The 20,300-nt window shown below is 40.9% G+C and overlaps 1 protein-coding gene across 1 annotated transcript in view; it reads right to left on the reverse strand.

The window, feature by feature from the left end:
- The window catches only part of SBF2 (SET binding factor 2), a 500,212-nt gene that overhangs the window by 408,830 nt on the left and 71,082 nt on the right, over positions 1–20,300 (reverse strand). Inside the window, 1 exon segment of the mRNA XM_025196666.1 lies at positions 6,253–6,338. Coding sequence (XP_025052451.1) covers positions 6,253–6,338 — 86 coding nt within the window.

A 20,300-nucleotide genomic window follows, 5' to 3' on the forward strand; every position in this document is an offset into this window, starting at 1 on the left:
ACTCTGTCCCTAGCAGAACACTTTCCACTCTTCTCAATTAAATTTCATCTTGTTAATTTCAAACCATCTTTCCAATATCTCAAAATTATTTTGAATTTAATCCTGTCCTGCAAAACATTTACAAACCCCGTCCCCCAATTTGGTCATCTATATATTTAAAATATATTCTCCATTCCATTATCCAAATTATTAATAAAAATGCTGAACAGAACCAAGCTCAAGACAGACTCTTGAAAGAATCCATATAAAATGTCCTGCAGAATTTGCTACATGGATAACTTCACAATGAGTAAGGCTTTTCAACCACGTGTGCAGCTCTCTTGCAATATTATCTAAACCATATTTACCAAGTTTGCATATACAAATCTCATGTTATACCAGTATCAAAAGCCTTATGAAAGTCAAGATATCACAGCACTATTGCTACCCCCTTATCCACCAGTTATCTTGTCAAAGAACAAATTAGATTGGACAAGATTTATTTTCATGTTTCTGTGTTTTCAGTCACCTTTCTATCCTCAAGGTGCTGATAAATGGATTATTTAATACTTCGTTCATATTTTTTTCTGGGGAATCAAAGTAAGCCTCACTGGTCTGTAGTTCCCACAACTTTGTTTTCCCCATTTACAGAGATAAGTACTCCATTTGCCCTTATCTAGCAGTGTGGGACCTTCCCCATCCTCCGTAAGTTCTCAAAAGGCAACCACGAGGGCTAGGGACAGGTAATACACATATACCAGTTTAAGTGATCAGAAACCAGTTTAAACCCGTTACAGAACAGATGTTCAGTGCACATAAACCAGTTTGAAAATGGCTGGGACAGGTTTGAGCTACACCTGGTTGAATGTATTATCAGACTTAACTGATTTGGCTCAAACTGGTTTATCCAATGTCTGGCCCAGACCTCTTGCTAGTTTAAGATAAACCAAACTTCCCCAGCATCCCAGCACACTCTCTGGGCTTGGTGGGGCTCTCTGCTCCATAGTGGAGCTGGCCCATCCCCTCTGCTCCCTGGCTGGAGCTCCAGCAGAGATTGCAGGCACAGCAGGGTCTGCCTGGCTTCCCCCTGCCCTACCTCCCCACTCCCTGCTGCTCAAGCAGGAATCCCCCCCTTCCTCCCATCTCCCACAGCACGGATCCCAGGCATGTGGTATGCTAGCTAATGAGAGGTGTCGTGTGTGAGCGAGTGTCTCAAATTTCACTGGGACAGGCAGACAGAACAGTGACAATTTAGGGCTTTTTGGAGCTAATCAACAAGTCAGCTGGTAAACTGTTTAAGAAGAGTTTGAATTAATGGAGAGAGGCTATTGTTTTGCTGATGGGTTGATTAACACTTATCAGCCCCCTGCTGGCTTTCTCGCCTGTCAGTTTGCTGCAGACAGTATAGGCAAGGGGGGTATGCAGTACATACATCTGTTGATGATATGGAGCTTTTTAATCTCCCTCCTTGCTTCCTACACTGTCTGCAGCAAAGAATATTTAGATAAGTTATATGGATTCAGGTTGTATCTTTATTAAAAACACATTTTAAAGGCTTCATTAAAAAAAAAATCAATGGAGCGGCTTGACAGTTATTTTTCACCAAAATTTGTTTTTTCCCCACAAGAAGTAAATTTATTTTCTTTCCAATGAGTAGGTGACTATAAGAAACATAAATAAAAAATGAAGGAGTAGCAAAAATATGAACATACCACACCATATGTATGCATTGCCAGCTTTACTCTCCAATAATGTTAACAGGGGAAGCAGAGAATGACTCTGCAAAATTATTCTTCTGCCTTGTTCACTAAAATTTCTTCACTAAAATTAACTCTGATTCATTTGTGTGTTTGTTTGTGGTTTCTCATACTTTTTATAACATAACAGACCTGATAAAAATAACTATAATAAGAGAGAAGAGAAGTGATTGTGCCAAACGTTCTGTTCTTATCCCTAAAAAATACCAAATAAGTTTTCCTCTTCGGAGCCATACTGACATTTTAAATAGAACCCATTTTCCTTGGGTTAAGCAAACACTCTGTTATATTCAGTACTCTGCTTCATTAACTGAAAAGAAGATTACAAAGAAACATTTCAAGGTAAAACATTTTTTCAAGAAGAGCTCTTCAAATATCAACTATTTTTTAATCAAACACTTAAAACTAAAAAATGTAGAAACAGGGTATATTCTATTTTAACCCATTATTTTTTGAAAATTAAATGGCAATAATATTGTGTAATTCTGACTTTTACAAAAAACTAAGATACTTTATAAAACAGTTCTTAGGAGACAAATGAAAGCTAGTAAATGTGTAAGTAAAGTTCTATCCCATTGATTACTCTTTCCTCACCTCACATACCACTCAAAAAGCACTGTAAATAGTGACTCATGTTGAGTTAGGAAAGTCTCTCTCAACAATCTGTTACCTTTGTTCCTGCCATTTCCGAGAAGGGTTATCAAAATTAGTTTCCCTCTTTCCCCAGCTAAACGTAGTTCCTTCAAAAGTAGGAGTGAAGTACCAAATCTGTTTATCAAACCAGCATTCTTCACTTGATAGTATGCTATATACCCCTTAGGTAATGAACTAGCATTTTTATATAAAATATGTGTATGTAGCAGTAAATAACCCCTAATTTTGCTTTTTAAATGAAGAATTAAAATACGGCTCTTCCAGCTCTTATAATAAAAAGCTATTCAGCAAGAAACCTGAAAGGAATGTACACGGAAAGAAGAGCCTGGAGGTAGTAACATTACATTTTCTTACACTGTTTTAAGTTCTGTTCCCCAACTTTTTAAACTTCTGTTTTGCATACATCAGGAAAACCATTCTCTTTATCAATAAGCCAATGAAAGGTAGTACTGGTTTGCTCCATGCTATAACAGCAAGAAACTATTTAAGAAAACAGAGTTTAATTTTTCACATGAATGAATTTGCACCAATTTCTTCCTCTAGTATTGAGCCATAGAAATAGCTGGCTACCAAGCAAGGCTCCAATTCATTTCATTGCAGGGCACAAGTACTATGGTTTCATCCTCCACAGTTAAATTTCATTATTCTCCGTTCAGTAACATACCCAAACCAATACACATCAATAACGAGACAGCATTTATTATGTGCATGACTACATTCCTAGGTAAAACATGCAGCCTCTCAGAAACAATTCAGAGGATGTGAAATCTTCCTTTCTCCACAGCACAAAACTGGGGCAGGACTGTGGCCCACACAACTGGTTTGTGGCCACGTGAATAGGGATAACGCACATTTTCCTCCTCTCCTGCTGGACTTCAGCTTTGCTGTATTTTGACTAAAAAATGTTTTAGCAGTTCTTGTCTTTTTCTCTTGAAAGCCAGACAAAAACATCACCAAATTATCCTCAAGTAAAAATAGTCATGCTTTCAAATGAAGCATTCTGGAGTGAAAATAGCTTTTTTGTAGCACAGACATACTGTATTCCAATCCTGATCATGGTCTCTCAAGTGCTTCAACAATAAAAAGGTAAAAAAAAAAATGTAACATTACTTAAAAGCCAAATTATATGATAAAATGGTCAGAAGCATGAACACTGCCAAAATACCCAAAGCATGAGTTAGCTTGTCCCCCTATTATCAAAATATGCCCAAGCCTCCTTGTATAAGATGTGGTCAAGTTACTCAAAACTTGGGCCTTCAAAACATAATCCTTTTTTTACCTTTTTCATAAACAGGACATTTTTTATTTTACTTTTCTCACTGTAAATGTTTGTGCATGTACACAAACCTTAACGTTCTTTACAAAGGCAAATAAAGCAAATAAGCAGTACAGTATATTCTCAGTGATCTGAACCCTTTTGGAAAGCACCTGCTCAAGAGCCAGTCAGACAGGTAAATTCAGCAAACCTAAACACCATGTTAATACCTAATACCTGACTATTAGAAAAAAAATGACCAAGACTGTTTAGAGAATTGCCCCTGTTTTATTCATAGTTGTCACCATTTGAAAATCTGTTTTACAGAAAGTGCTGTGAGGTGGAGGGGTTTTCCCCAATATATTTCTACATATATTGTATTTATAGATTAGATTGTTTTTTTACCAAACTGTAGTTCGCATGAATCCAATTAGCTTATGCTCAAGTCAAGTATTCCTAAATTTAGATTCTTGGACTTCCTCTATAAAAACATTTCTCTGACACTGCAACTTTTACAAGATACAGAAAATATGTTCCAAATGAATATGCTCTACTGTGTTCAAAATCTGAAGGTCACACTTACCCCGTTGAAAGCTACATAAATTTGAGAAAATGCAGAAACAGACTAAGTGCTTTTGAATCAGGAACTAACAAAAGAAAACATTCCTCAATTGTGTTAAAATGCTCCTTACAAGACCATGTTAGAGTAATGCCTATTTTATTTAAACTCGTAAAATTAAGACTATCACTGTTCTTTAAAAGTTTATGAATTATTTCCTAATAAACTTCTGCATTACTCAGAAACTGAGGTAAGCAGCCCAGATCTTTTTGATCTTTACACATTAGCATGGTTCATTCTCCAAAATAAAATATCACTTTTATTTATAGTACAAAAATCACAGCAAGTCCTCTCAATTCGGTATTGAAAAATGTTGCAACATTTTTGTTACTCTAGAACCAACCAACTTAAATGTAACAGTAGAAAGCTGAGGAGAAACACTTAAACACGTTCCTTTAATACAAAAAAAGTTGCACAGATCATACTTAATGCTGAAGACTGAACCCTAAAAAGCTGCGGCTGTGATGAAAAATTAGGAATCACCATGAAATTCTGGGGCTTGTAAAATGCAGGACAGTCGGATTAATCATGATAGCACCTACTGCCTTTTGGCATATAAAATATGGCATTATTCATTTATAAATTAATATAATTCTTTGTCTCCTATTCTTACTTCATCCCTCCAGAAAACATGCAAAAGACTTAAGCAATTAACCATCTGTAGCTCTATAGCACCTCTATACACATTTAATTCTACTGTTTCTGATAAATGTTGAGGTTTAAATTAAAATATTTTAGCCCTGAAGAGACAATATTAAGCCGGTAACTAAAATCAAAACAATGTCTAACAAGCTATAATGAACACCTACAAGTCTTTTCCTTCAGGCACTAAGGTGCAACCACTGAATGCATTATTAATGTACACACACACACACAAATATATACTTGAATAATCGTTTGCTAATAAGCCTTCCCCTATACAGTACTATTATATGGTCTAAGTCATCATCATCATTAACCTTTTCATACTTTTAGAGGCAAAAACAATTTTCTGCAATACTTAAAGATGACAATTAAGAAATCTAAATATTCTGCACATTAGACATTTATTCTGCAAAGAAACAAACATGCATTACATATTTAAAACCTTTTTTCTTCAAGCTGGCTCAGTTACTTTTAAAGAATTATTAATATATACTTGTATATTGGCACTGGAAGAGAAGCTGAATTAGAATGGAAAATACTTCTAAAAATGCAGCTGCCTACAAACTTAGTTGCAAGAGGAAACAGGTCTTTAAAATAAATGAATGTTTAGCTTTCTAGCTACCATATTTAGCAGTCATTCTATTTTTTTACATTTCAGTTACTTCTCTAAGGCTAAGAACAGACAGTCAAAAAGCCTGAGTCTGAATTAATTCAATCTTCACAGGATAGTCTACAGTTTTGATTCCTGAAATGCATCCACATGCCTGCAGTGGCCCAGGCCAGAAGCTGGGGAGCGCTAGAGCATGCCTCCATGCTTAGCTGGAGCAGACAGCTTAGGCAAGGCTAGCCCACCCTGTAAGGAATGTTTGCAGGGGGGAGGTGCAAAGCATCAGGAGATATTGGGGGACTACAAGTTGACTTGAATCTGGAGGGCACTTAGGTTAAATTGGTTTATTGAACTTCTGTCCTAAGTCAGTCAAGTCTAATTCAGTCTACATCCATTCAGGTTTATCTTAGACCGGTTTCAGACATTTTGCAAGCAGTTTATGTGCACTGAACTTCTGTTGTGTTACAGATTTGAACTGGTTTCCAAATCACTTGCACTGGTTTATATGTAATATTTGTCCCTAGCTTAAGTGGACATGATTTTCTTTCCCCTTTATCTTCTGCCAGCCAAAATGATCCTCCTGAAAGCATTATCTTCCTCCCTACTCAGCTGCCTTTGATAACATATCAGCCTAGATTGTACATATGATTTCACCAATCCGTTGCCAGGATCTATCCTAAAGTAGTTAGTTTCAAAAAAGGAAAGAAAGCAAGCAAGCAAGCTGACATGAACTTACCAACTCTATTCCCTGTGGGAAAGGAGTGTCATCCCAATCCTTCTGAGGAAATCTCTGAATAATTTTCCCCAAGCCTTCTGCTGAGCCTAACACAAGATAAAAATTAACAAATGAAATCAGACCCAACTAAATAATTTACTGGAAAAAAAATGTAATAAATATCACAATGTATTTATACAAGAAGAATAAATCCCATAACACAAGCATTGTTAGGAGTAGGCTATTACTCTGGTGTAAAATTAAAACAAAATAAAATAAAGACTCTGGGGACAGGTCCACACAAGCAGGGGTGTGCCTTTGCAGCAGCACAAGTAATAGCAGCACAAATTTCTGCTTCTACTTTGTGCTGCAATGCATGCCCCAGCCCATGTTCTTTGCAGCGGGATACAGGGTCCTGCTGCTTCACATGATACAGGGGGGAGCTGGATGGGACACAGGGTGCAACAGCAGGTGCTAGCCATCCCCTGCGCTGAAGCACCACTGGCCAGTCAGGGAGCAGCACATGAAGATGGGGAGATGGATCAGTGTGTGCTGTGGAGCCCTCATATTGAGGCATCCTGTGCTCCAGCCAGCTGCTCCCTGCCTGGCTGGGGCGCAGTGTACCTTGAGACAGGGAAGCAAGCAGCCCTGGGCGGGCTGCTTTCCTGTCTCCATGTACCTCAGCATGGGTCTCCACTGTGGAGACAGCTGTCTAGGGTGCAGTGTGATGTTGGCTGGGGTCACTGTGCAACTGGCTGGGGTGAAGTGTTTCAGTGTTGGAGCTCCACGTGCCTCAGCACAAGGACTCCATAGTGGAGCCTCCATTCTCAGGCATGCAGAGATTGGGGAGCAGCCGACTTAAGGCTGCCTGCTCCCCTGTCCCGAGGCACCTGCACCACAGCCAGCTGGGGAGCAGTCAGCTGGGGTGCAGGGTGCCTTAGCACAGAGGCTCCACAGCACAAGGAGACAGGAGAGCAGGCATCGCTGGCCTACCTGCTCCCCTGCCTCTGCATTTGTCCCAGCACTCACCTCTTTGGTGTAGGTTGTGCCACTTTTTTTCCAGGGTTTTTGTTTGTTTGTTTGTTTATGTTTTGCTACCCGCCTGCCCTGGCACTGCAAACTAGCAGTGCTGTACGCTGATTAATGTGCAACTTGTGCAGTCTGTGGTGCTGCAAAGAGGTCTGCAGCAGCACAAACCACGCATGCCTGCACATCTGGATCCAGCCTGTGATGTCATTTTTCTTGCTTTACTATAGATGATAAACCTTTTTTTAAGGCAGAGAGGAAGAAAAGATTATGTTCACAACTGGTAAATTTTATTTAATCTTTTACCAATCTATGCTTATCTCTCCTACTTTAACAAGTTTGAAAGAAAAGTTAGTCGCATTCCCCTATTTTTTTTGTTATCCTTTCAACATTAGAAGGTGTTAGAGCCCTTTAGAAATGTGATTCATTATCCTCAGTCACCACAAAGTACAACCAAATATACTGTATTATCCAATTTTCTTGTATGCCTAAATATGCCCTCCATATTTGCACACATTTCTTTCTTATTTTGAAGCTGCTGAAAACTTTATACTTAGGCTAAATTGAGAAGCAAAGTACAACAATTTATATTATTCATCTCCATCTTACCAAACTCACTTCCTCCTAAAATGCTACATAATACAAAATCAAATAGGAAAGTGAAAATTATTCTTGAAAGAGACATTTACATGAAATCTCTACTATTTTGAATGCTTACTTGCAGAGAGCTAGAACCATTCTAGTTAGCCTCTATTATTTTAAGTGTGCAAAGACTTGCCTCCAATTAACATACTCCACCCATAAGCAGCAGTGCCATCTTCTTGGGACCAGGATTCAGATTAAAAACAAAAGAGATCTCTTCAGCTGGAAACAAATGTTGCTTTTGTGCTATCCACACCTGCTTTTCTGTGGTAGATGTCTGTTTACTTTGGGTCAAGAGAGCGCTCCAGGACTGCCTTCAGGGACCTGATCCCCTGTGTCCCAGAAATTTCCATTCTTGGGGTATGCAGGATCAAGCCCCTGAAGCCCCAGACTAGGTTTCCCCCTTGCACACACATGCCCCTGGAATCCCCCAGCCTGGGAATTTCCTGGGTGCACATATGGTCCTGCGATACCCTGACCCAGGGCGCGTCTCTGCAAATGGGGAAACTCCAGGCTTCCATGTTTGCAGAGGCATAAACGGGGATTCCAGGTTGAGGCGGGGCACATCTGTAAACAGGGAAGCCCAGGGTCCTGCCGTTTGTACACTCCCGGGAGCAGCAGGGATCCAATCCTGTGGGACAATGGGCAATGGCTGTTTTCCACAATAAAGCAGATCAGCTGAACCAGAACAACAGATGGGGAAACATCCTGGCAAAGGTGATCTACTCCATTTGGCCATGTCTGTTTCTAGCCTTTCCAAGTTCTGCTACTACCTTCCTACTAATTGTGAAAAATATTGTGGTAACAGATGTCACCATACAGCAGTAATGTGAATTCATCACTGAGTGTTGCAGAGAACCATCCTACCCCAAAACAGTGCACTTTGATTACAATTCCAAATCTACTATATGTCAAACAAACAGGGCAGTATACTGAAGAACTGCAATCAAAGTTGTGACAGGCCAGGAAGAGGGATAGAGTCAGTGCCATGACAGCACAGCTACACAAGCAAGCAATAGGCTGAAGGAAGCACTAATCGTAGTTAGAATCTCTAGGGGTACCGTCCAGCACAAGAAGGAAATTGTGTCCCAGCCAAGTGGTGGTAAGTGCCAGTAAGACTAGAAATACTGTGGTAATTTTGTAAGACCCACTAATTAAAGCCAGTAGGAATCTGAAGGGGGTCCTTTTGTGGTCCCCCGACTGCCCAATCCCATTACCTGTCCTCTCTGAATCAGCTTTTTTCAGGCAGAAACTTGTCAACTTGGTCAGAAAGATGTATTTTTCCGTTCTCCCTATAAATCCTTAAATTTTTTCCATTTTCTTTTTCTCCCCCATATTATTTTACTGGTGATTCCTTGGATCAAAAGCAGCTTACAACTTGTCTTTGGTAAAAATGGTCTCTGCTACACCAATCTCCCTCTCAACAACCTCCACCCTGCCCTTTTTCTCACACAAAATCTAAACATTCTTCAACATACTGCAGCTACTGAACAACTGAGTCTTCTCTCCTTTCTTCACACCTGTGAAAATTGTTTGAGATTACCTACTCATTCATCACTCAGATATATAGTTGGAGATTTCACTTTCCTTCTGATCCTCTATGCCAGCAAGACTAGGAACAGAATTTATACACTAACCAGTTTAAGTGATCAGAAACCAGTTTAAACCTGAACCAAAAGGAGTTCAGTGCACATAAACCACTTTCAAAATGGTCAAAATTGGTTTAAGATAACCCTGGTTGAACGTAGTATCAGATTTAACTGATTAAGGTCTAACCGATTTAAAGAACCTTTGTCCCAGACTCCTTCCTGGTTCAAGTTAACTCACAGTCCCCCAACATCTCAAGATGCTTTGCACTACTGTGGCTCCAGCTGGTTGAGAAGGGGGGGGGGTGAGGGTGGGAAACCCTGCGGGACTCCAGCCCCTACACCAGGCTTTTCCCTGCTTGGGGGCAGGGGGTATGGTCAGACCCCGGGCCAGTCCCATGAGGCAAAGGGGGAGACAGGGATGAGGGTTTAATCCCCCCTCCCTCCCCAACACAGGACCCTAGCCAGGGTCTCCCTGGCAAGGGCGTAGCAGCCCCTGCCAGGCTTTTCCCCCAGCTCACAGCTTGAGCAGCAGGGACATGACCAGATGCTGACCCTGGGACAGCCACCTGATGCAAAGGGGGGAGGGAAGATTAATCCCCCCTCCCTCCCCTCTTCCACTGGCACAGGACCCCAGCCAGGGTCTGCCTGGCAAGGGCACAGAAGCCCCTGCTAGGCTTTTCCCCACTCACCGGGGGAATCAAAAGTGAATGTCTATTCACTTGCTTCTCAGTTCAGTCTATGCAGTTTAGACTAACCTGCAAAGATTGAATCAATTCAGGCTCAGGCTTTTTGAATGTCTGTACTTAGCCCAATTCTCAACCCAGGGGCCATGAGATTATTTTAAGGGTGCCGCACAGTATTAGCACTGTTAAGTATGCACAAAATAAATCCAAAGATTTCAACTAGGAACCCATACTGTCAAAAACAACTTGACCTGCTGTGGTCTTTCTGAGTTCATGCAACAGGAAAATTACTCTAGTATTTTTCTATAGTTAAGAAACAAGTGAAAAACTATCAGCTGCCATTTTCCAAGGGGCACTTTGCGCCAAAAAAGTTGAGAACCACTGCTGTATACAGCGGTGAAGGCAGGAACCTTCAACTATTTCACTAAAGCTAGTATGATCTCTTCTAGTAAAGGAATAATAGCACCCCTCCCATCACAGAATGCAAGTCTTGACTGCTACTACTGACACATCTGATCTGTTCTTTGACTCCCCATCTGTTGTTTCAGCTGTTGTCTAAAAGGGAGGTTCTAGAAATAAAACAGAGGCAGGAACCTGGACTCACAAGTTAGCCAAAGGCAGGACTGTTCAACTAGCAGCACTCAAGGAATTAAGTTGCAGCCTGCCCCGCCTCCCCTCACCTCTGTCCAGCTGCCATTCAGTGGCATGGCTCTGCATGCAACAGCAGTCAGAGGCTCTGGGCTCTCCCTGCCCCCATCCTTCATTTTTTGCTGTTGGCTCCTGCCAGGAAAATTGGAGGACTGTGGGCTTAACTCCAAGACAGTCAGGTGGGTGAGAAACTGGCTGCAGGATAGAACCCAGAGTCGTAGTGAATGGATCTGTGTCCTCCTGGCGAGAAGTGGGCAGTGGTGTCCTACAGGGGTCAGTGCTCAGTCCAGTATTTTTCAACATCTTTATTAACGATTTGGATGTGGGGGTGAAGAGCTCACTGGCCAAATTCGCAGACACCAAATTATGGGGAAGCGTGGTCACAGTTAAAGATAGGCTACAGTTACAGGCAAAACTAGACAGGCTAGCAAGTTGGGCAGATCAGAATCTAATGAAGTTCAACATCAATAAATGTAAAGTGTTCCATCACAGGATGAGCAACCCACAGGCTTGGTGGCACCAAACTGACGAGCACCACAATTAAAAGGGACCTGGGGGTAATAACAGACCACAGTATGAATAAGAGCTAGCAGTGCAATGCTGTAGCCAGTAGGGCAAATAATACTCTGGCATGCATCAATCGATACATCTCCAGCAAAACCAAGGAGGTGATTCTTCCACTCTACTCAGCACTGGTGAGACGGCAGCTGGAGTACTGCATCCAGTTCTAGGCACCACACTTTAACAAGGACGTGGACAAGCTTGAGAGAGTCCAAAGAAGAGCCATCCATATGATCAGAGTCTTAAAAGGCAAGCCATATGAGGAAAGGCTGAGGGACCTGGGACTCTTCAGCCTGAGGAAAAGACGACTGAGAGGGGACATGGTAGCAGCTTACTGCTACATTAGGGGAGTACATCAAGGGTTCATCGAGCAACTGTTCACCAGGGAACCCGAGAGGAAAACCAGGTGTAATAGCCACAAACTCCTGGAAGATTGATTTAGGCTCAACTTTAGGAAAAACTTCTTCAGTCAGGGTGTCCAGACTGTGGAATAAGCTCCCTCCAGAGGTGGTGCAATCACCTACGCTGGAAATCTTCAAGAGGAGACTAGACAGTCACCTTGCTGGGGTCACTTGACCCCCAGTTATCTTTCCTGTTTAGTGCAGGGGGCTGGACCCAATGATCTTCTGAGGTCCCTTCCGGCCTTACAATTCATGAATCTATAGTGTAGGGAGCAGAGGGCGAGCCTGGAGCTGCATGGGTGTGCTGGGGTGCACATGCATGTTGCAGCAGTGGATGGAAAGCATCAGTACTGCATGCAACCTAGGGGCTCATGGCTCACCCCAGTGTGGCCCACACACATGCTCTGTTGAACAGCCCTATTCTAAGGCATGGAACAAAACTAGGGATGTGGCAGGCAGCAGGGAGGCTGCAAGCGGCTGCACTGGGGACCACAGTGCCTAGTTACAGGTACCAGTCTCCCCTCCCCTCTCCTCCCTCCTGCCTGCCCTACCACCTTCCAGTTCCTGCTGCAGCACCATGCAACTTACTTTCCCCCCCTTCCCTGCTGGACTGTGCCCTGCCCTGCACTAAACAATAACCGGTAAGCTATAACCAGTTATCATGGGACTTATCAGTGAAACAAGTATTCGTTTAACTATTCAGATCCCTAAAAAGAACCTTCTATGGGTAACAGAAAAGGAGGTCAAAAGGACTGCTGTGTAAATGGAGCAGCAGCAGATATTGAAATCAACTGGGAGGCCTCATCAGAGCAAACGGTTGCAGCAGTGAGGCAACCCTGTATTTATAGTACTAATTAAGAGTTCCAGAAAGAATTTATCAGGTATCCTTATACCCCCACTCTAGGCCTCAGACTCTGTAGGAAGCCTGAGACCCCTGACATATCAGACAGATTAATTCTGTAATTATGTAATACAGGAAAATATCTCCACAAAGAACTTACTACCTTCTTTCTTTATAGGTTTCAAGGCTACCTTTGCCTACCAGATTGCTTTTAATTAGACTGCTGAAAAGACACCAACATTCAGGAATAGGAACTCATTTAGTTCATGTGCAAGTAAAATTTGCTGTTTGTGATGTACTTTTGCTATTTAGGTGCCACACATTTTAAAAGACCTCTCCAGGTAAGCTCTTACTAAGGTCTCTAATAATTCTTAAAGAGTTGCATGAAACATGCTCTTTTAGTACTTCTTCTCCATAAGGTCTTCCTTCATGAAACAGTAATTCTTCAACATTTTAAACAATGTTTCAAGGCTGTTTGGCCTGACTCCTGAAATTAAAGGCATTGAATTCAGAGAACACTAATAGTTAAATGAAAAAGTTCATAAGGGGAAGGCCTATTCTTACTCTTGTACTATCCTTTTGAAAGCTCTTTTTATTTTAACAACATTTAGAAAAAGTATTGTGATTTTTTTTCTTATTTGCATGTTATCATCACTTGCTTGGCATCTCACCTGAAGCAGAGCAAGACAAAAAGTTACTGGAAAACTAACTTTTTAGAAGTCCTTAAAATTTCCTGCTAAATAAATGGAACATATAAAGTTTGGAATAGCTTAGTCCAGTGGTGCCCAACCTTTTCACTCTGTGGACCAGAAGGTCCGTGCCAGGTTGACCCATGGGCCAGATCCGGCTATGAGGGGTTATGCAGCCCAACCCTGACCCATCTGCTGGGGGCAAGGAGTGGTCTGGTCCCAAGCTGGACACATGGGGGAGGGATCCCCGATTTGGACATGGTGGGGAGGAGGTTGCCAAGTGGCCCTAATCTGGATGTTGGAGGGGGGGAAAGGGGAAGGGGCAGAGGCTCTGATCTGGATGTGCGTGGGGTGGAGGAGGAGAAAGGGGAGGAGCTGTCCAGCCTGGGCTCAGACTTCATGCCACAGTATGGGAAATGGCCCAGGCAAGGCAGGATCCAGCTTTGTGGAACTTCCATAGCCCCTCTGCTGCCAAAGTTTACAACCTGTGGCGATTCCTGTCAAGGCTCCATGGACTAGATTTGGCCCACAGGGCAGAGGTTGAGTACCTCTAGCTTACTCAAATAAAAACTACTTTCTGAACTAGGGAGAGACCAGATTGGGAGGTGGGGAGGGAGAGACTAACTTATAAGACCACCCCACACTTGGGGAGGGGGAAAATGGCAGACAATTTTGCCTTCAAAGCATTTTAGTTGTAACAGCCAAACACTTCTTCTTCAAAAAAAAAAAATGTAAAGGCGCCTGACCACAAAAGGAACCAGATAAGATTCCTGGTTTCTTATTCCGTGTTTACCCTTTTATTCTAACCTTTAACAATTTCCTTTGATAACTAACACATTTTATAAACACTGCTGCTGATGCTCATTCCTTCAATAATAGCATCATAGCTTTGCCAGGCAAAATAATTAAAATTAGCATAAAAACATGCAAGTAGTACTGCCCCTAAAGAGGCATATTATGGTTGAAAACTAGTTTCTTTGAACTAGATCCACTAATGCTCCAAACTAAAATCTAAACTACTATTTCTCCTCCTAGTCACCAAGCAGCTGTAACTGATAAGATTTTAATTTAACTTATTCATTCATCATTCATTCCCTAACACTCCTTGCCAAAGAAAACGTGCTGTACATACACAAGTCATGCCCCCCCGCAAAAGAACAGAATCCTATATATAAAAAATTATCAGAATTAAGATTTAGAAACCATATTAGACTGACAAGGAAGCATTTTTATGGTGCAAAACAACTATAAAAAGAAAACAAAGGGAGCAAAAGAATAAATAAAAAGTTAGGAAAATTAAAAAGGTCCAAGCACATTCTTCAGTACAAGGCAGTCAAAGAAATGACAAATGGGCAATAAAAAAACAAATAGGTAAGGCATGATATTAAACCTTGTTCTCCCAAGTAATTAAAATTATTAGATTAATTATCAGATTCCTATTAAGCAACATTCTAGATCAGATTTTCCCACATTCCCAGGGAATTTAGTTAAGAACAGTGCATATCTCTCTAATACAGTGTGAAGTTTTCTTTCTGTTTTAAATTTAAAAAATGAAATCTAAATTTCTCAAACTCAGTTACATTATGCATAGCATAAGGCAGACAAAAATGCCTTTATTAAACAATTTGTTGCTTGCATCTGATTGCACATTCAAGACTTCTGTTTTTGAGTTGTCTATTCAGCATGTACTCTTGAAAGACAAACACTCTTCAATCTGTCTCCATTTCAAGTGCAATTGATCTAAGGATTCCAGCATATCAAAAAACCCCAACCAGACAAACAAAATCTTTCTCAAAGGGGAAAAAGGGGTCACATAGATAGGGGAAGTCTCAAGAATATTTTTTTAGATATTAATAGTCAGGATATAAGGTTCACAGCAACTAACATTCATGCATCTTTGAAGATTCATCTTTCTTTATATTAAGTATATTGCTATACTTAAAAGTGAAGAAAAAATATGGGTATGTGAGTCCCTTGCAGAACTGTCCTGTTGATTATTGTGAAAAGTGAAAAAAATTAAGAAAATAGTACCATAGAATATCTAGAAAACCTGAGCAGTAGAAAATATTTACCACCAAATGAGAATGCAATGTAAACTGATATAATATTTTAATATGATTGATCCTCTATAGAAACTTCCTGTAACAAAGATTTATAAAAAGTTCCCTTATAGTACATAAAATGTGCTTATCTGCTGACACAGCTACTTAGAATAATGTTGAACAGAATTAGGTAGGAAATCGCTTACTAGGGGAATTTGATATTTTGAGAAGTTTCCCATCCTGATAAGAACAACATCCAAAGTCTCAAGTTTTGTAAACCAACAATCAAAAAAAGAAGAAAAAAAAAGAGTAAGAAAGAACTAGATTTAATAGTTTTTAAATGAAAGTTTTTTTAGTTTACATTTATTGTGTTGTAACCTAAATTTCTAAACAGAAGTCAGTTCAAAAAGAAAATCAGAACTTCTTTTGCATCAACTACTTTTGAGATTTCAAAATTTTCAGCATCTTTTCCAAAACACAAAATCCGTCAAAAATCAACTCTCTCACGTTTAACATTTCAATACTTTTCTACAAAAAAAAGATGTTTTTGTGAAAATATAAAAAGAGTTATCTGTTTTGAACCAGCTTTGGAAATCACGTAAGTGATAAAATATGATAAAACTGTTAGACTTTGGGAACACCAGAATATTAGACTAATGAGGAAATTCTCCATGACTCTAACCACCAACAAATCATTTCCATCAGAACTATAAGAAAAACTACAGAACTCGATCCCCTCACTACCCAACCTAGGGACTTTTTACATGCTCCCTAAAATCCACAAACAAGGGAACTCTGGCAGATCTATCATATCCAACCATGGAACCTTACTAAGGGTAATATCAGGTTTCACGGAATCAGTCCTAAAACCTCTCATCACCCAAAGAGCAAGTTTTGTCCAAGACACAACAGACCTTCTATGAAAATTTAAAAATATAGACCACCTTCCCAACAACACCCTCCTATCTACCATGGACGTTACCAGCCTATATACCAACATCCCACACCAGGATGCCATTCAAGCCTGCCTTACATATCTACAAGAAAAAGATTGCAACTCAGAGTACAGGCAGGCCCAAAGATATTACTGAACTTATACACTTCACCCTCACACACAACAACTTCACTTCCAATAACCAACACTTCTTCCAGACCATGGGCACAGCTATGGGCACCAAAATGGCCCCACAGTATGCCAACGTTTTCAAGAGCCACCTGGAAGAAAAATTCCTCAAGGACTGCACCATCAAACCCTTGCTATACTTGACATATATCAATGACATCTTCATCATTTGGACTGAAAACCTGCAATCTCGGATTGATTTCCATGAGAAATTCAAAGTGCAGCACCCCTCCATCAGACTACCTCTGGAATACTCCAACACCAGCATTCACTTTTTAGACATGATGGTCACGATCCAGAATGGTACAATACAGACCACCATCTACAAGAAACCCACAAACCAGCATACATATCTGCACAGAACCAGCAATCACCCTAAACACACCAAGAAAACTGTAATATACAGCCAAGCCCTCCAACACCACTGAATTTGCACTGAGAACATTTGTGATCATCACATCATAAATCTCAAAAGGGCCTTCACTCAACAAGGAGACTCCTCCAGAGAGAGAGACTGCATTTTTGAAAGAACCACTCGGAAACCACATGAAGAATTGCTGCAATACAAAAGAAAAACCCCCATAAATCACACACCATTGGTTATGACATATCACTCACTAGTCCCTGGAACCTATACGGAAATTCCTCAAACAATTGCAACCAATACTAGAAGGAGACCCAGCTCTCAAAGGGATCTTCCCAGAACCACCCATGCTATCCTTTAAACAGGCACCACATTTCACTGACCTCATCACCAGAAGCAAACTTCCTGCAGCCCAAAACACACTGAATGTATTCAGATCAGGCCAGTACAAGAAATGTAAAACTGGCCACACATCTCCACCACCCCCACAATTACTATACCCCACAACAAAACCATCACCATTCCTGGATCTTATACCTGAACCTCCAGAAATGTAATATCTCATTCAGTACACCAAATGCCCTGATGAAAAATATGTAGGAGAAACCAAATAACAACTGTGCACCAGAATGAATGCACAGCGAAAATCTATCAAAGACAAGAACACCCAGTTACCAGTGTGGGCACATTTCTCAGAAGAAAACCACCTCCAATCTCTGAGTTCTAATCCTCAAAGGGAATTTAAAAAATACCTTTCACAGACGAGCCTATGAGCTTCACTTCATTAATCTACTGGATACAAAGAATCATGGACTAAATATATATATATTGGATTTATGGCACATTAACACCCGCCTAACATCTAAATCCGTAGGTAAACCCTCCACTTTTTACTAGCGATTCTGATTCCCTTCCCCTGCACCCTCCTGTCTCTCATCCTTTGACTATAGTTGCATTCATTCCCTGCTCCCTGCCCCCCCCCCCCCCCCCCACAGTCCCCACCCCCCAGCCCTGCAGGAGGCGGCAGCTGCTGCAACAGAGCAGAGTCCAGCTCCCCCAATGCTACCTGCTGCCTGCCTTCTGAAGGCTTGGGTGGCGGGGAGCAGCTTTCCACCAGTGTGTGTACTCCCAGGGGGCAGGGGGGACCCCTGCCCCCCAGATCTATGGCTTTCTTGCATACATACTGGCCTTTTGCTGCTTTACCACTACATCCAGGAAAAGCACAAACGAAGGGTGTTTGTGCCCAAAATCTTGCTAAGAAGAATTTTTCCAACAATTTGAGTCAGTCTAATAAAAGAGTTTGGATTTACCCAAAAAATCTTGTATGTCCATGACTCTAACACACACAAACTCATTTTACTTGGCTTGGAACCTGATCCAGAGCACCTGCTTTAGGGGACTGTATCTAGTCCACAAGTTAAAAAAAAGAGAGAGAGAGAGAGAGAGAGAGAGAGAGAGAGAGACTCATACCATCCAGAATGGCACACATATAGATTTTTAACCAGTCTAATAACAAATTGCTTTAATAGGAAAAAAAAGAATCTTCTCAATTCTCCAAGCCATCTAATATTGAAACGTCAATTCATTTACATGGGGTGAAATACAGCATAAGGCCTCTAAATCAGTGTTTTTCAACCCATGGGTCACAACCCAAAAGTGGGTCGCAAGAATATTTCAAAGGGTTGTGAGCTGTGGCAGGGGAGAGGGGGGGTGGGAAGGCATCTTCTTCTTCCAGGAGGGAAAGGTGTGGGGGAGAGCTGCGTGGCCAGGCTGCTGGCATCAGAGCCAGTGCCCATGCTCACACGGGCAGGGTGGCCAGGAGATGCTGCCCCTGGAGGAAGAAGGGGCCATGACCAGGCTGCCTACTGCAGCGTGGCAGCCCCAGCCCAGGGGCGGTGCCACAGGCCACTCCTCTTTCTCCCTACCGTGCCAGGACTAGACTCGCTCCACTGCCACCCACAATCCAGAGTCACTGCAGCTACCATGCTCTGGCCCGAGCAGGACAGGGACAGCTGGTATCAGGAATGATGGACTTTCCTCTGGATCAGGAATGATGGACACCAGCATGGCCCGGGGGTGGGCAGGGGACTAGGGGTCAGGCACGAGCAGGGCCAGAGGGGTGCAGGTCAGAACAGGCCATGGATCTTTGCAAATGGGCCCTGATAGAAAAAGGGTTGAATACCACTGCTATAAATCAAAGCAGTGAAACAGGAATTAAATTGGTAAGAGGGAGAAAACAAACAAACAATCAGATCTGATATCTGTGTTTTAATAAAAAATGGAACACAAGTTAAATAAAAAATGTTAAAGCAGTGTACATTCCAAATTTTTCTAATGCTTTGGTATAATTACTGATGACCCTTGATTATTCTTTACTTTTCAGATATAGGTAGCCAAACAGCATTAACATTGTAATAAGATCCCTCATTCCCACAGTTTATTGGGTCATTGACTCTAACTACTTTCAACTGACTTCTATTAAGTCTTCCAACTATCAGCAGATCGCTTGAATTTAGAATATCAGATTATTCATCTTTATACTCTAGTAGAAACATTGTAAACACCTGAATGATTCCATATTCCTACATATGGCAGCACAAAAGGTGTTAAAAGAAAAATTGTATTAAAAGCATATGAAACAAATTTCCAAAGATAAGCAAGATAGGTTTCAATAAATGCTAATGTCAACTTATGACAACATTCCAAAAATATCAAGAGACCACATTCCAACAGTAAGTCATTCTCAAATCAGTTTTCATTCTTGCAGACTTATTTGTCCCTAGACTACAGTGGCATATTTAACATGGTTTTTAAGAACTTCGGTTTTTTTTTTTAATAACATAAATTATCTGCAAGTATCTGAAAACAAGTTTATTGAAACCAATACATAAGATCCTGATTTTTAGTTATTCAGCTCTGTGCAAAATTAGTTCAGTGTGACAAATGAGACGTTAACTCATCCATCTTGGAACAAAAAGTATCCTGAAATCTAGACTTTATGATAAAGGAAAAATGAATTTTTCCTAATAAAGTTTCACCCTCCCAAAACCGCCCCCCAATAAAATATAAATGTTTCAGATATGGCGGAATGCTTTAATTAGAATAAGTCCATCAAACAAAATCATATTTTAAAGTAAAAATGCTAAGGCTTCAACTACAATCATAACATTTTAGAAGGCACAACTTTAAATGTTTGCAAAACAAATTGTTTTGTTTCATCTTGAATGGCACATTCAATTTCACATTGGGTATAATTTTTTAAAAAAGATTGCCAAGCAGTTGTAAAAGTCGCTACATTTCAGTAAAAACAGGCTTACATGAACAAGTAAAATTCAGAGGTTTTCTTGGAACTAGAGAAACCATATTTATTTTGCCTTCTACTAAACTCCCATCTTAGTTCAAATAAGTGATGAGAACAACATACTTTTATAAGAAAGCATTTGTAAAGTACAAACCTTCC

The sequence above is a fragment of the Alligator sinensis genome, unplaced genomic scaffold (genome assembly GCF_000455745.1).
Source record: "Alligator sinensis unplaced genomic scaffold, ASM45574v1 scaffold755_2, whole genome shotgun sequence".
Taxonomy (NCBI): domain Eukaryota; kingdom Metazoa; phylum Chordata; order Crocodylia; family Alligatoridae; genus Alligator; species Alligator sinensis.